At 46.4% G+C, this 15,145-nt stretch overlaps 1 protein-coding gene across 1 annotated transcript; it reads right to left on the bottom strand.

Annotated features, from left to right (window-relative positions):
* Positions 1 to 720: 720 nt before the first annotated feature.
* Positions 721 to 3,927, bottom strand: ZNF784 (zinc finger protein 784). Its single transcript, XM_012750282.2, has 2 exons — positions 3,826 to 3,927; positions 721 to 2,622 (listed from the first exon to the last, which is right to left on the bottom strand). The coding sequence occupies exons 1-2, from the start codon at positions 3,901 to 3,903 to the stop codon at positions 1,729 to 1,731; spliced, it is 972 nt and encodes a 323-aa protein (XP_012605736.1). The 5' UTR covers positions 3,904 to 3,927; the 3' UTR covers positions 721 to 1,728.
* Positions 3,928 to 15,145: the final 11,218 nt, after the last annotated feature.

Here is a 15,145-nt window from a genome sequence, read left to right as displayed (position 1 = left end):
TCCTGGGCTCAAGCAATCCTCCTGCCTCAGCCTCCTGAGTAGCTGGGACTACAGGCATGCGCCACCATGCCTGGCTAATTTTTTCTATATATTTTAGTTGGCCAATTAATTTCTTCCTACTTTTTTAATAGAGACGGGGGTCTCTCTCTTGCTCAGGCTGGTTTCGAACTCCTGACCTTGAGCGATCCGCCTGCCTTGGCCTCCCAGAGTGCTAGGATTACAGGTGTTACAGACGTGAGCCACCATGCCCTGCCTCCATCTGAATGAGGGAAACTGATAAGGGATGAGATAACATGGATAAGGGACAAAGAAGGCTTAAAGAACCTGTCCAAGTTTCTAGCTTGGGTAGTGGTACCAATGGCATAGGAAACATGGACATTCCTTGGGGGAAACAGAATGCGTTCTGTTCCTTTTGAGTTGTCTAAGGGTTATCTCATGGGGGATACTAGGTGAACAGAAATGTGTGCAAATCAGGGACTCTCCCTTCTCAACAAGCATGCCAATCACAGGAGTCCTTTCATTTTGCCAAACCTCCCTTATTCCTTCTCCCCTTCCAATGAACCACATAACATCTCCAAATAGCTGAAGCCTATTCACCGCCATTCTAAAAATGAGGAAACAGGTTTAGAGAATGGTATGATACAATTCACTGCTGGTTGCAAGACCATAATGTGGCTCCTCTTCGCCCACCTCCCCAAAACAGACACCAGAATACAAGACTGACATAAACCCTTCAGAAGGTCCTTTAATAGGAACAGAACTGGAGTTTTTCCACCTCCAGCTCCCAAGTCCTCCTCTCACCCCTGGCCGGTCCACCATGTCACCATCAGCAAGCCTTTCCTTGGGATTGCCTGTGACTAGGCAGCAAGCTGTTTGCTTCAAACTGGGAGTGGAGAATTAGAGAAATCCGAGGCTACTTTGTAGAAGTGCAGGACCACAGGCTCTGAGCCTACAGCATTGGGAGGGGGATATTAGGTAGCTGCTTGCTGTGTTCTCAGTTGCCTCCAAAGAAGAGTCTGGATGGGTTATGGAGGGACCACCATGGGGGCGAGGGTAGCTACTCTTGGAGTCAAGACGCTATGGTCAGGCTTACAGCCTTGAGGCTCAAGTGCTCTCAGCTGTGGCTTGGGGATCTTCTGGCTTTGAGGTGATGGGATCCCAGAGTCATTTTACAGATGACCTGGTGGGTGTCTTCTGCCTGAGGGTGGGTAGGTGTCCCAGGTGCAGTGCAATCCAGTGAGGTAGGCAAAAGGTTCCATCCTAGTCCACTCTAGGGAGCCCCTAAGAAAGCCCAGCATTCTTTAGAAGAAGGACTGACCAGGACCACTATGGTGGACCCAGATGCTCCTCCTTCCACTGAGCCCTGGCTCCCCCTCTGCAGCGCCCAGGCTCTGTTGTAACAGCCTGTGTCTTACACAAGGATAACCCAACAAGGCAAATGGGGCAGAGAAATCCAGCCCATGGTCTTTGCATTTAGCTGTGCACCCACAAGGCAGTACCTGTCCCTTTCTCTGAGTCTCCCGGAGGTGCTGTGTGGGTCTGTGGGAGTCTGGAACCTGGTTCTCTCCCTCTGCTCTTCAACGGTAGCTGCTCATGGCTATTCCCATTAGCTGTCATGTCTTCTCTCCCCCAATCTCCCCTCTTCTGTCCCCTGCCTTTTTCCCATCCCCACCCCCTTGCAGTCTACCTACAGGCGACATTAACTGCCTCACAGCTGGCTCTCCCAGCCTACTGGTCAACCTCCACCTTCACCTTCCCTGTCTCCCCGCCCCCCTCTTCCAGAGGGTTCCCTGCCCCACACCCACTCCCAGACCCCTCAGCCACCAAGGACCCCAGCTGGCCTCCAGAGTCTCCCAACCCAGGCCCCGGCCCGTGGAAATGGGTGCGCTGGTGCTTGCGGAAGTTGGAGGAGTTGTTAAAAGTGCGATCGCAGAGGCTGCAGCGGAAGGGGCGCTCGCCCGTGTGGATGCGGGCGTGGCCACTCAGCACCGAGGACTGGGTGAAGCCCTTGCCGCAGATGCCACAGTGGTAGGGCCGCTCGCCCGTGTGCACGCGCTCGTGGTCTCGCATGTCTGAGGAGCGGCGGAAGGGCTTGGCGCAGAACCTGCAGGCGAAAGGCTTCCCCACTGCCGCACCTGCAGCCGCCGCCGCCATCACCACCTCCGACCTCTCCTGGGGCACCCCCGGCCTCTGTTCTCCAACTGCTGCTGCTTCCGGAGGCCTCCGAGAGGTCCCCGGCTCCACCCCGTGTCGGTGCTGGTGCCGGAGCAGAGGTGCCAAGGCCTTGAAGGCGCGGGGGCAGCGCGGGCAGCGGTAGGGCCGCTCTCCCGTGTGCAAGCTGTAGTGGGCACGGAGGCTGGCGGGACCCGGGCAGCTGTGGCCGCACACATGACACCGGCTTGGGTCCCCAGCCTGTCCGCCTCCCTCAGCCCCTGCCAGGTGGCCATGTTCATGGAACAGTAGCTCGGAAACCAGCCGGAAGGCAGCTGGGCACAAGGCACAGTGAAAAGAACCTGGCTCCGGGGGCTCGGGTACCAGGGTGGTGTCGGTCACCTTCACCACCTGAATCTCGATGAGGTCACTGGGGGGTGTGGCAGGGCGGCCATCATCAGGCACCAGGACCTGAGCAGGGAGACAAGAAAGTGGAGCTTGTGGACCCTGCCTCAAAACCTCCCTAAATGTCCCCATTTATTAAAACATCTGGCTCCCTTGCAGCCTACTGCTCCCGTCAATTTCCAGATCCTGTTCTCCGTTCTCTGGGATTCTGCTGCATCCCCACCATTTCCCCTCCTGTCCAAAATACAGCGTGAATCCAGTCTTTCCTCCCCTCCACCCTAGTTAAAACTCCCATCAATTCTTGCTTTCACACTGAATAAACCTCCTAAAGGGGAGTCTGTTACTATTCCTACCTCCTTATAATCCATCTCGAGTATCCTAAATTATCTTTTGAAAATGTAAACCAGATCAAGTCATTGTTCCCACTCAAAACCCTCCAGTGGCTCCAGCTGCACTTAAAACCCCAAATCATCGCTGTAATATCCACCATGATCTCGCTCCTGCTTCTTTCTCTGACCTCAGAATAAATAAAGCCAGCGCCCAGCTGACGTCGCTCATCTAAATTTAGCTACCCCACCCCCACCCTATCGGCTTACTTTATTTCCTTTCTAGAACATATTGCAGTAAATCCCATTTACTGTCTCTCTCCCTTCACGAAACTACTAACTCCAAGAGAACACAGCCCTTGTTTGTCTTGGGCACCCCTCTTTACATGGCCCAAGAAAGAGCTAAGTAAATGCTGAATAGATGAATATCTGCAGTTACTCTCCAATCCTGAGTGAGGGAACCTGGAGGAGGTTCCAAAGTCACCTGGAACATCCACTTCTATCCCTAAATCCTCCCTTGGGCATTTGAGGTGCATTACTCGTACCCTTGCAGAATCATCTCCTCACCCCACATGGGTACCCCGATTATAACCCTCCAACCTTTCAGGGTCACCTTCCCAACCTTCCACCCAAGTTTACCGGCCCCAGAATGTCTCTGAAGGCTCCTCCCCCTTATTATGCAAACTAAATCTCTGGGACCCCTCTCCCTGGACCCAAACTCACCGCACAGACAACACCGTCCTCAGGCCCCGCCCCCAGGCCCCGCCCCTCTCCTACCAACCTCCCCATAGGGTCGTCCCTAAGTCCCGCCCCCCGCTCAAGCCCGAGAAGCCCCACCCCCAGGGCCAGAGCCCTAAAGACTTTCCCCGTCCTCGCTCCGACCCCGCCCCCTGCACTGCGACTTCTCCCTCCTCAAACCCCCAGGCCCCTTCCTCTCCCGCACCAGGTCCGGCGGCTCCGGGGAACGCGACTCTGGGGTCGGTGAGCTCGGACTCAGGGGCTCCAAGCGCGCGGCGGCCATCTTGTGCCTAAGCCCCGCCCCCAAGGCAATGGTTGCTCTGAAAGGGGGCGGGGCTCGAGCTGAGTTCGAACTACTGGGCATGCGCGCTGCAGGGCAGTGGGGGGCGTGGCGCGGCGGCGGCGGGGGCGGGGCGCTCCTAGGCAGGCCGAATCCCGGGGCGAAGGGAGTTTGTTCCCTCTTCTAGTTACCTGTCGGTGCCCCGCGAGGGCTGTGGGGTTCTGTAACACCCTGGGGACAATTTCGGACGTCCCTATTGACCAACACAAGCAGAGCCGAGGCTCTGGTGGTCAAGGGAGGCTCATTAGCATTGAAGAACCTTTGTTTTGTTTTCAGTAAGCATTTTGTGGTTACCATCTGTGTGTGGCTCGTGATAAAGTAATGATGCGAAGTTTATAAATGTTAGGTTTTTAAAAGTCTATGTAAAGAAAGATATTCAGTGCAACACAGGTGGTCCTGGGAGGAAGCAAAAAACCAGAAAGTTGATGTGATGTTTGGGAGGACAGCTCAAAGACGAGGGCTTTTGGCAGCACCAAGGACAGGGCTCCTCCTAGCGACCCAATGTATTCATTCCTGGCTGTGTGACCTTGGATAAGTCACTGTACTTCTCTGGACCATCCCCCTTTCTCCTGTATAGAACTTGAGAAATGTTGTGAAATCCACCGAGAAAAGAAATATGGAGGAGTTTGAAAACATCCTTAAATGGTTTTCTTAGAAGGGTAGGATAGGAGATGCCTAAACATTTTGATCATGCCTAAATTTTCTGTTAGTTTTGAAGACATGATAGGATTACACTTTTTTTTTTAAGTCGGTTGAGGCCATGTGATTTTCTTTGACTGATATATAAGTGAAAGTGATGTGTGTGCCTTCGGCAGGCATTAAGAGCCATGGATTCATCCACAATCTTCCATTCCTACTGTTCTGCGGTAAAGGATCATTGGTTGAAGGAGTGCAATGAACATAAACCTAGTGCTGGCCTGCCTTGAATATATAGCATGTAAAATAAATGTTTGTAATGTTGAGCCACTGAGCTTTGAGGTGGTTGTTCCTGCAGCAAAACCTACCTTGACTGACACACTGTCTTATTTATAAACCTGCATTAGTGCTGACCTGCATTGGATATGTATAATAGCATTTAAGATAAATTTTTGTTGTTTTAAGCCACTGAGCTTTGGGGTTGTTACTGCAGCATAACCATCTTAACTGATATATATAGGGCCGGGCATGGTGGCTCACACCTGTAATCCTACACACTGGGAGGCCGAGGCGGGCGGATTGCTCGAGCTCAGAAGTTCGAAACCAGCCTGAGCAAGAGTGAGACCCCATCTCTACTGTAAATAGAAAGAAATTAATTGGTCAACTAATATATATAGAAAAAATTAGCCGGACATGGTGGCACATGCCTGTAGTCCCAGCTACTTGGGAGCCTGAGGCAGGAGGATCACTTGAGCCCAGGAGTTGGAGGTTGCTGTGAGCTAGGCTGACGCCACAGCACTCTAGCCCGGGCAACAAAGCGAGACTCTGTCTCAAAACAAAAAAAACCCAAAAAATTTATATATATATATATATATAGAGAGAGAGAGAGAGAGAGAGAGAGAGGAGAGAGAAAGAGAGAGAGTCTTTTATTTATATTTGTTTTATTACAAACTATTTCTATATACAAAAGGTATACAGAAAAATATAAATACCATCTTGTACTTACAAAAAACCCTTAAAATATACATTGCAGATACAATTTAAGCCTTCTATAAACACTCCATACATTCTCCTTCCTCACCCACTGAGGTTATTTAACTTTGCATCTGTCATTTACCATTCCCATGCATACCTTTTAAATTTTGCTACACATATGAAACTATATAATATTATTATACATATTTTTAAATTTTATAATAAATTATACTATTTCAACGTAACTGTCTCTAACTTTTTTCCCCCTCAACATTGATTTTATATGTATCTATAAGGGTACATATAGTCTACTCAGTCATTGGTAATGCTGGTATGATATCACACTAATGATTATACCACATTGCATATATTTATTTATTTATTCTCCCTTTGATGGACATCAGGAAATATATATATATATATAGTAACAGACAGGGTCCCACTCTGTCACCCAGGCTGGAGTGCAATGGTGCACTCATAACTCACTGCAGCCTTGAATTCCTGGGCTCAAGTGATCCTTCTGCCTCAGCCTCCTGAGTAGCTGGGACTACAGGCATGTGCCACCACACTTGGCCAGTGAGATTTTTAATATTGGAAACAATAGGGCCATAAAGATTCTCACTCATATCTCCATGAACTCAAAGGGAGTGTTCTCTAGGTTATATACCTGGGAGTTGAATTGCTGGATCAAAGAAAATATGAAAATCTTCTAATTTCCATCTTCAATTTAGTAGATATTGCCCAATTGCTCTTTGTAGTAACTTCACAACTTACTAGCTGGGCATTTGTTTGAGGTTGTCAGTGTCCAGCTGACATTTAAAAAGTGGGCAACTATCATGCCATTTGGCCACAGATTCGAAATGTTTAAAGTCTAGCATAGGCCGGGAGTGGTGGCTCACGCCTGGAATCCTAGCACTCTGGGAGGCCGAGGCGGGCAGATTGCTTAAGGTCAGCAGTTCGAAACCAGCCTGAGCAAGAGCAAGACCCCATCTCTACTATAAATAGAAAGAAATTAATTGGCCAACTAAAAAATATATATAGAAAAAAATTAGCCGGGCATGGTGGCATGTGCCTGTAGTCCTAGCTACTCGGAGGCTGAGGCAGCAGGATTGCTTGAGCCCAGGAGTTTGAGGTTGCTGTGAGCTAGGCTGATGCCACGGCACTCACTCTAACCTGGGCAACAAAGCGAGACTCTGTCTCAAATAAATAAATAAATAAATAAATAAAAAAAGTCTAGCGTAATGCCTGGAACCAACTGGTGCTCAATAAATGTGGGTTCTTTGCCTTTTCACCTGTTGTCTGTTTGCTTCTGAGTGAGTCCCACATTGACTAACATGAAACTAACAGTCTACTGCATGACCTGAGACTGGAAGTCTTGCTACATGGAGCCACTGGAAAATGGCAGAGAGAGTCCTGTACTTGGAATTAGAAGATGTGGGGTCTAGCCTTGCTTCTTTCTCTCTACCTTGCTGTAAACCTTAAGTACATCATTTCTCTTTGCAGTCCTAGATTTCTTGACTTTTTTTTTTCTTTTTTTTTTTTTTGAGACAGAGTCTCACGTTATTGCTCAGGCTACAGTGAGTGCGTGGCATCAGCCTGGCTCACAGCAACCTCAAACTCCTGGGCTCAAGTGATCCTGCTGCCTCAGCCTCCCGAGTAGCTGGGACTACAGGCATGCGCCACCATGCCCGGCTAATTTTCTCTATCTATATTAGTTGGCCAATTAATTTCTTTCTATTTATAGTAGAGACGGGGTCTCACTCTTGCTCAGGCTGGTTTCGAACTTCTGACCTTGAGCAATCCGCCCGCCTCGGCCTCCCAAAGTGCTAGGATTACACGCGTGAGCCACCTCGCCCGGCTCAATTCACTTTTAAAGTGAATTGGCTGATACAGTTACTATATGGCCCTAGAGAATAAAATTGTACCCAAGAGAAGCCTAAGTATATATCCGTAAACAAATGTATGTAGCAGTATTATTCATAATAGCTGAAAAATAGAAACAACTGAAATGTGCATTAACTGATAAATGGATAAAGAAAACATGGTATATTCATACAATGGAATATTATTTGGCCATACAAAAGAACAAAGTACTGACACATGCTGCAGCATGGATGACTCTTTAAAACCTTATGTTGCCAGGCATGATGGCTCACATCTGTAATTCTAGTACTTAAGGTGGTCAAGGTGGGAGGATCACTTGAAGCCAGGAGTTGGAGACCCTGTCGCTATAAAAATAAATAAATAAATAAATATTAGCTGGTTGTGGTGACACACACCTGTAGTCCCAGTTACTCAGGAGGCTGAGGCGAGAGGATAATAGAGCCCAGGAGTTTGAGGTTGCAGTGAGCTGTGATGATGCCAGTGCACTCTAGCCCAGACAACAGAGCAAGACACTGTCTCAAAACAAACAAACCATTATATTGGCCGGGCGCGGTGGCTCATGCCTGTAATCCTAGCTCTCTGGGAGGCCGAGGCGGGCGGATTGCTCGAGGTCGGGAGTTCGAAACCAGCCTGAGCAAGAGCGAGACCCCGTCTCTACTATAAATACAAACTAATTGGCCAACTAATATATATAGAAAAAATTAGCCGGGCATGGTGGCTCATGCCTGTAGTCCCAGCTACTTGGGAGGCTGAGACAGAAGGATCGCTTGAGCCCAGGAGTTTGAGGTTGCTGTGAGCTAGGCTGACGCCATGGCACTCACTCTGGCCTAGGCAACAAAGTGAGACTCTGTTTCAAAAAAAAAACAAAAAAAAAACCCCATTATATTAAGTGGAAGAAGCCAGACACAAATGACTACATGTAGATTAGTGGTTCTTTATTTAATTTAATTTAATTAATTAATTTATTTTTTTGAGACACAGTCTCACTTTGTTGCCCAGGCTAGAGTGAGTGCGGTGGCATCAGCCTCGCTCACAGCAACCTCTATCTCCTGGGCCCAAGCGACCCCCCTGCCTCAGCCTCCCAAGTAGCTGGGACTACAGGCATGCACCACCATGCCCGACTAATTTTTTGTATATATATTAGTTGGCCAATTAATTTCTTTCTATTTATAGTAGAAACGGGGTCTCGCTCTGGCTCAGGCTGGTTTCGAACTCCTGACCTCGAGCAATCCGCCCGCCTCGGCCTCTCAGAGTGCTAAGATTACAGGCGTGAGCCACCGCGCCAGGCCCAGATTAGTGGTTCTTTAGGGCGGGGGTGGAAGGTGGGGGTGGAAGGGAGGGGCTTTGAGGTGGGGATGGAGGAATAGGGGAGTTATACCGAAAGGGTATGGGTTTTCTTTTTTATTTATTTATTTATTTATTTTACTTTATATTTTATAATCTCATTTTTTTCTTTTCTTTTTTTTTTTTTTTTTTGAGACAGAGTCTCGCTTTGTTGCCTAGGCTAGAGTGAGTGCCGTGGCGTCAGCCTAGCTCACAGCAACCTCAAACTCCTGGGCTCAAGCGATCCTTCTGTCTCAGCCTCCCAAGTAGCTGGGACTACAGACATGAGCCACCATGCCCGGCTAATTTTTTCTATATATATTAGTTGGCCAATTAGTTTCTTTCTATTTATAGTAGAGACAGGGTCTCGCTCTTGCTCAGGCTGGTTTCGAACTCCCGACCTCGAGCAATCCGCCCGCCTCGGCCTCCCAGAGAGCTAGGATTACAGGCGTGAGCCACCGCGCCCGGCCTTCATTTTTTTCTTTTTTTCATTCAGCTCTTTTCAGTTGTGCAGGTTTTCTTTTCAAGGTGATAAAATATTCCAAAGTTCACTATGATGATATTTGCACACACCTATGAAAATACCAATAACCATTGAATTGTACACTTTTTTTTTTCTTTGAGACAGAATCTAACTTTGTTGCCCAGGCTAGAGTGAGTGCCGTGGCATTAGCCTAGCTCTCAGCAACCTCAAACTCCTGGGCTTAAGCAATCCTGCTGTCTCAGCCTCCCAAGTAGCTGGGACTACAGGCATGCACCACCATGCCCGGCTAATTTTTTCTATATACATTAGTTGGCCAATTGATTTCTTTCTATTTATAATAGAGACGGGGTCTCACTCTTGCTGAGGCTGGTCTTGAACACCTGACCTCGAGCAATCCGCCTGCCTCAGCCTCCCAGAGTGCTAGGATTACAGGCGTGAGCCACCGCGCCCAGCCGAATTGTACACTTTAAATGGGTGAATTCTATAATATGTGAATTATATCTCAATAAAGCTCCTTAAAAGAAGAACTGGTTGAACCTAATGACCTTTCAGACTCAAACTGTATTTGATATTTAAAAATTATGAGCCTATATGGCAGGCATATGCATGTTCACTATGAAATTATTTCAACTTTTCTATATATTTAAAAGTTTTCATCATAAAATATTGGCATTGGGGAGCCTGTAAACAATTTGTTAAATCTGATTTTTGAAAGGCTCAAATCATTTTCATGGATAGTTCTCATTAGACTGTAATTTCTCTGAAGATAGAGACCATGTCTATGTCTTTACCTGCCATCTCCAGCATGTACATTATTGTCTGGGATGTTATAAGTATTCAGTACATACTAATTGAATTAGGGAATCAATACACAAGCATATTGAATGTGATATGAAGAAACAAATAAGTAGCTGGTAACAATGGGTATCTGAAGTCCTAAGCCAATAGTAATCCTCAAAAAGTGGATCATCCTCAAATCTTCTTGTTGGTTCTACAAATGACAATAATATTAAAAATAATAACTAACATTTATGGAGAGGTCATTGAGTGTGAGGCAGGGGCAGATCCAGGTTTTGTAGAAGGTGAAGCTTATACAATTAAGAAAAAGAATACAAAATTAAAAATACAAAATAAGATACACAGGCAAGGCCAGGCGCGGTGGCTCACGCCTGTAATCCTAGCACTCTAGGAGGCCAAGGCGGGTGGATTGCTCGAGGTCAGGAGTTCAAAATCAACCTGAGCAAGAGCGAGACCCCATCTCTACTAGAAATAAAAAAAGAAATTAGTTGGCCAAGTAATATATATAGAAAAATATTAGTTGGGCATGGTGGCGCGTGCCTGTAGTCCCAGCTACTCAGGAGGTTGAGGCAGCAGGATCACTTGAGCCCAGGAGTTTGAGGTTGCTGTGAGCTAGGCTGTCTCCACGGCGCTCACTCTAGCCTGGACAACAGAATGAGAGTCTGTCTCAAAATAAATAAAATAAAATAAAATAAAATAAAATAACTGGGACTCAGACTTAGGAACCTGATTGTCAGGGCTTTGCTTGTCTCTTTTAGGAGTCTTCCTGTTACTATCTACCCTACTATTTTAAAACAGAAAAACATTGAGGTTCTAAGTACTGAGAGTCAGGAGTCTGTTTTAGTTCTTGAGTGACTAGTTTGAGATCGTTCCTTCTCCATTCTGGGCCTCATTTTCCCCAGTCTATGTAATAAGGTGGGCATTTCTCAATCTCCCGGTCAGAACAAAAATGAAGAGAGACAGGAAGCCCTTCTGTGGAGACTGTTTTTTGGGGGGAGTTGGGAGGAATCCCATTTATTAGAGGGGGTGGTGTGGGTCCAAGCAGAAAGCGGCTCCTTTCTCCCTGAGCCTCTTACTTCCAGCCGGAGCATTTTCGCACAGGGTCCCTCCCTGGAAGTTATGGTCCTTCCTTCACTGGGGCCGTCCCTGAAAGCACTCTATCACTGGCCGCAGTTTCTGCTCGGCCAGACCACAGAGACAGCTCAGATAACCGACCCAACTGGCGGAGGAGGCAGATGGCCCCAATATTGAGGAGTTCAGAGGAGCAGCTTTAGCAAGCCAGGGTGTTCGGGTGGAGAAGATGGGGGAACCATAGAGAGGGTTGCGGCGGATAGAGGGGCAGGATGGAAAGGGAAGCGAGAGGAAATGTATGGATAGATGGGTACGGAGGGAAAAACCAGAGAGAAGCTGAGCGCCGCCGGAAGGGCCATTATGGGTAGGGAGGGGAAGGAGATGAGTTGTGGGGAGGGCAGTTAGCCTCTGAAGGTGGGAACGGAGACCATCTCCTTGGGTTGAGGGCTGCTGAGGTGTTGGGATGTCTGGGAGGCGGCTTTCGTCTCGGTCCATCGCTACCAGTGCGCTTTTGAGCAGTGAACTCCCTCTCTGCGTCTCATATTTGTTACTTGTAAAACAGGAATGATTCTCTGTAATGAAATAAAATTATAAAACTATGTATAAAGTACCAAGCATAATGCCTTTGTACGGTGGAACACGTGGGGAACTAGTGCTATTATGTTCTCATGTTGAAATCCTTTCTGCCGCTCTGAAATTCTTCAGGCTATTAAAACAGAGCAGTTGTGCATTTTAAAAAGATCTTAGGATTTTCCAGGTGAACTAAAGTTCTCTGAAAAGGAATTTGGAATAAAGACTTTATTCCAAGAACAGTTGCAATCCGAGGACGTAACCTCCAGCATAAAAGGAAGGTGTGTTCCAGAGAACAAAGAGAAGGTTCAAATTTTATAACAAAACTTCCCAACCCAAGTTTCCAATCAGGTCCGTTAATGAAAATAAAGGCTTCAAACTTGCTTGGTTCTGACTGGCTGATTCAGCTGAGCTCTGATTGGTTGGTTTAGGTGAACTCTTCAAGTTCCAAAGTTAAAAAGATGCGGGTTTTGGGGGAACTGAGAGTAGTGTATGACCTCTAGTCGGCAAATGACCACTTGGCTCTATTTTAAATTTAGGCCCAGGTAACCACTTAGGATCCATATTGAAGGATTGGCTCTTTCAGGTTTACATTTGCTTACATTTCTCTCTGGAATACACCTTCGTTTTACACTGTCCCTTATGGGTCACATTGTGTATGCTTGGCTGCTGTGAAAGATGAACAGTTCTCTCTTTCTTTCTTTCTTTCTTTCTTTCTTTCTTTCTTTCTTTCTTTCTTTCTTTCTTTCCTTCCTTCCTTCCTTCCTTCCTTCCTTCCTTCCTTCCTTCCTTCCTTCCTTCCTTCCTTCCTTCCTTCCTTCCTCTCTTCCTCTCTCTCTCTCTCTCTTTTCTTTCTTTCTTTCTTTCTTTCTTTCTTTCTTTCTTTCTTTCTCTTTCTTTCTTTCCTTTCTTTCTTCTTTCTTTCTTTCTTTCTTTCTTTCTTTCTTTCTTTCTTTCTTTCTTTCTTTCTTTCTTTCTTTCTTTTCTTTCTTTTCTTTCTTTTCTTTCTTTTCTCTTTCTTTTTTTTTGACACAGTCTCACTCTGTTGCCCTGGCTATAGTACTGTAGCGTCAGCCTAGCGCACAGCAACCTCAAACTCCTGGGCTCAAGCGATCCTCCTGCCTTAGCCTCCCCAGCAGCTAGGACTACAGGTATGTGCCACCATGCCTGGCTAATTTTTTTTCTATGTAGTTTTAGTTGGCCAATTAATTTCTTTCTATTTTTAGTAGAGACGGAGTCTCTACTAAAAGAAACCCCGAGCAAGAGGTCTGGCTTGCTCAGGTCTTGCTCTTGCTCAGGCTGGTTTCGAACTCCCGATCTTGAGCGATCCACTGGCCTCGAACGATCCTCTGAGCGAGCGATCCTCAGGCTGGTTTCGAACGCCTGACCTTGAGGGATCCACAGGCATGAGCCACCACACCTGGCCAGATGAACAGTTCTTTACGCTGTGTCAGTCCTGGCTTTTGTACCCAGCATTCAGTCTGCTTGCAATTACCCCATTATTTACTAACTTGGCTAACTCTCTGTGTCCTCAAAGACTTAACTCAGATGTCACCTCTGGAAAACCATTCCAATTCTTGCTTCTGGCCCCTTGGAACTATCATTGCATTTATGACCCTGCATTATAATTGCCTGTATGTTTGCCTTCTTCTATAGACCTGTTTATCCAATACAGTAGTCAACTGCCACGCGTGGCTTTTGAGCACTCTTGAAATGAGGTTACGGCAAATTAAGACATGTTGTAAGTGTAAAATACATATCACATTTCCAAGATTTAGTATAACAGAAATGAATGTAAAATATCTCAGTGATTTTTATGTTGATTACATGTTGAAGTTTTAATAATTTAGATAGATTGGGGTAAAATAAAATGTTATTAATATGCACTTCATTTTTTTTTTTTTGAGATAGGGTCTTGCTCTGTTGCCCAGGCTAGAGTGCAGTGGCATGATAAAAGCTCACTGCAGCCTAAATCTCTTGGGCTCAAGTGATCCTCCTGCTTCAGCCTCCTGAATAGCTGAGGCTATAGGTATGTGCTACAATTCCGGGCTAACTTAAAAAAATTTTTTTTTTGCTCACGCCTGTAATCCTAGCACTCTGGTAGGCTGAGGCAGGCAGATTGCTCGAGGTCAGGAGTTCGAAACCAGCCTGAGTAAGAGTGAGACCCCGTCTCTACTATAAATAGAAATAAATTAATTGGCCAACTAATATATATAGAAAAAAAAATTAGCTGGGCATGGTGGCGCATGCCTGTAGTCCCAGCTACTCAGGAGGCTGAGGCAGAAGGATTGCTTGAGCCCGGGAGTTTGAGATTACTGTGAGCTAGGCTGACGCCATGGCACTCACTCTAGCCTGGGCAACAAAGCAAGACTCTGTCTCAAAAAAAAAAAAATTTTTTTTTTTTTGTAGAGTGCAGTCTTGTTATGTTGCCCAGGCTGGTTGCTGGTCTTGATCTCCTGGTTGCAAGCAATATTCCCACCCTGGCCTCCCAAGTGCTGGGATTATAGGTGTAAGCCACCTGTTTTTTTACTTTATTTATTATTTCAACTATTAGACAGAAACAGAAATAGTTTTATGTATATGTATTTACACTGGTTAGTGTATGCACAGGATACTATATATGCACATATTTCCTTCGTCTTTCAGCTGGAAGGGGTTAGAAACTATCACACCATAGTAGCAACAAGCACATCTAGTCCCCAGGTCTTGGTTTCTATATCATTCTCTTTTAAAAGGAACAAGGGCTTCTGGGGGAAATTTTTTGCACAGGGGGACTGGGGCAGAATATTTACAAGATGAGCCTGAACCATCTTGTAATGCCAGAAAGTAGAGAAGTGCTCAAATAAAACCCCCACAAGAATGAGAGTATGTTGAAGATACATAAGAGCCAACTGAAAGAGATCCCAATGGCTAAAACCGGAACAATTTGAAGAACAAAATAAATAAATTAACATCAAATTATAACACAAAGGATAAAATATTCACAAATCTACAATACTATAAGTAACTGATTGAATAAATACATAAATGGGGCCTGGCCGGGCACGGTGGCTCACGCCTGTAATCCTAGCACTCTGGGAGGCCGAGGTCGGCGGATTGCTCAAGATCAGGAGTTTGAAACCAGCCTGAGCAAGAGCGAGACCCCGTCTCTACTAAAAATAGAAAGAAATTGATGGGTCAGCTAAAATATATATACAAAAAATTAGCCGGGCATGGTGGCGCATCCTGTAGTCCCAGCTACTCGGGAGGCTAAGGCAGGAGGATCACCTGAGCCAAGGAGTGTGAGGTTGCTGTGAGCTAGGCTGACGCCACAGCACTCTCGCCCGGGCAACAGAGTGAGACTCTGTCTAAATAAATAAATAAATGGGGCCAGGCATGGTGGCTCACACCTGTCATCTTAGCAATTTTGGAGGCCAAGGTGGGAGGATTCCCTTGAGGTCAAGA

Source organism: Microcebus murinus, chromosome 32 (genome assembly GCF_040939455.1).
Source record: "Microcebus murinus isolate Inina chromosome 32, M.murinus_Inina_mat1.0, whole genome shotgun sequence".
Lineage (NCBI taxonomy): Eukaryota > Metazoa > Chordata > Mammalia > Primates > Cheirogaleidae > Microcebus > Microcebus murinus.
The sequence above is the reverse complement of the archived record's forward strand: the minus strand, read 5'-3'. Positions and strand labels throughout refer to the sequence as shown.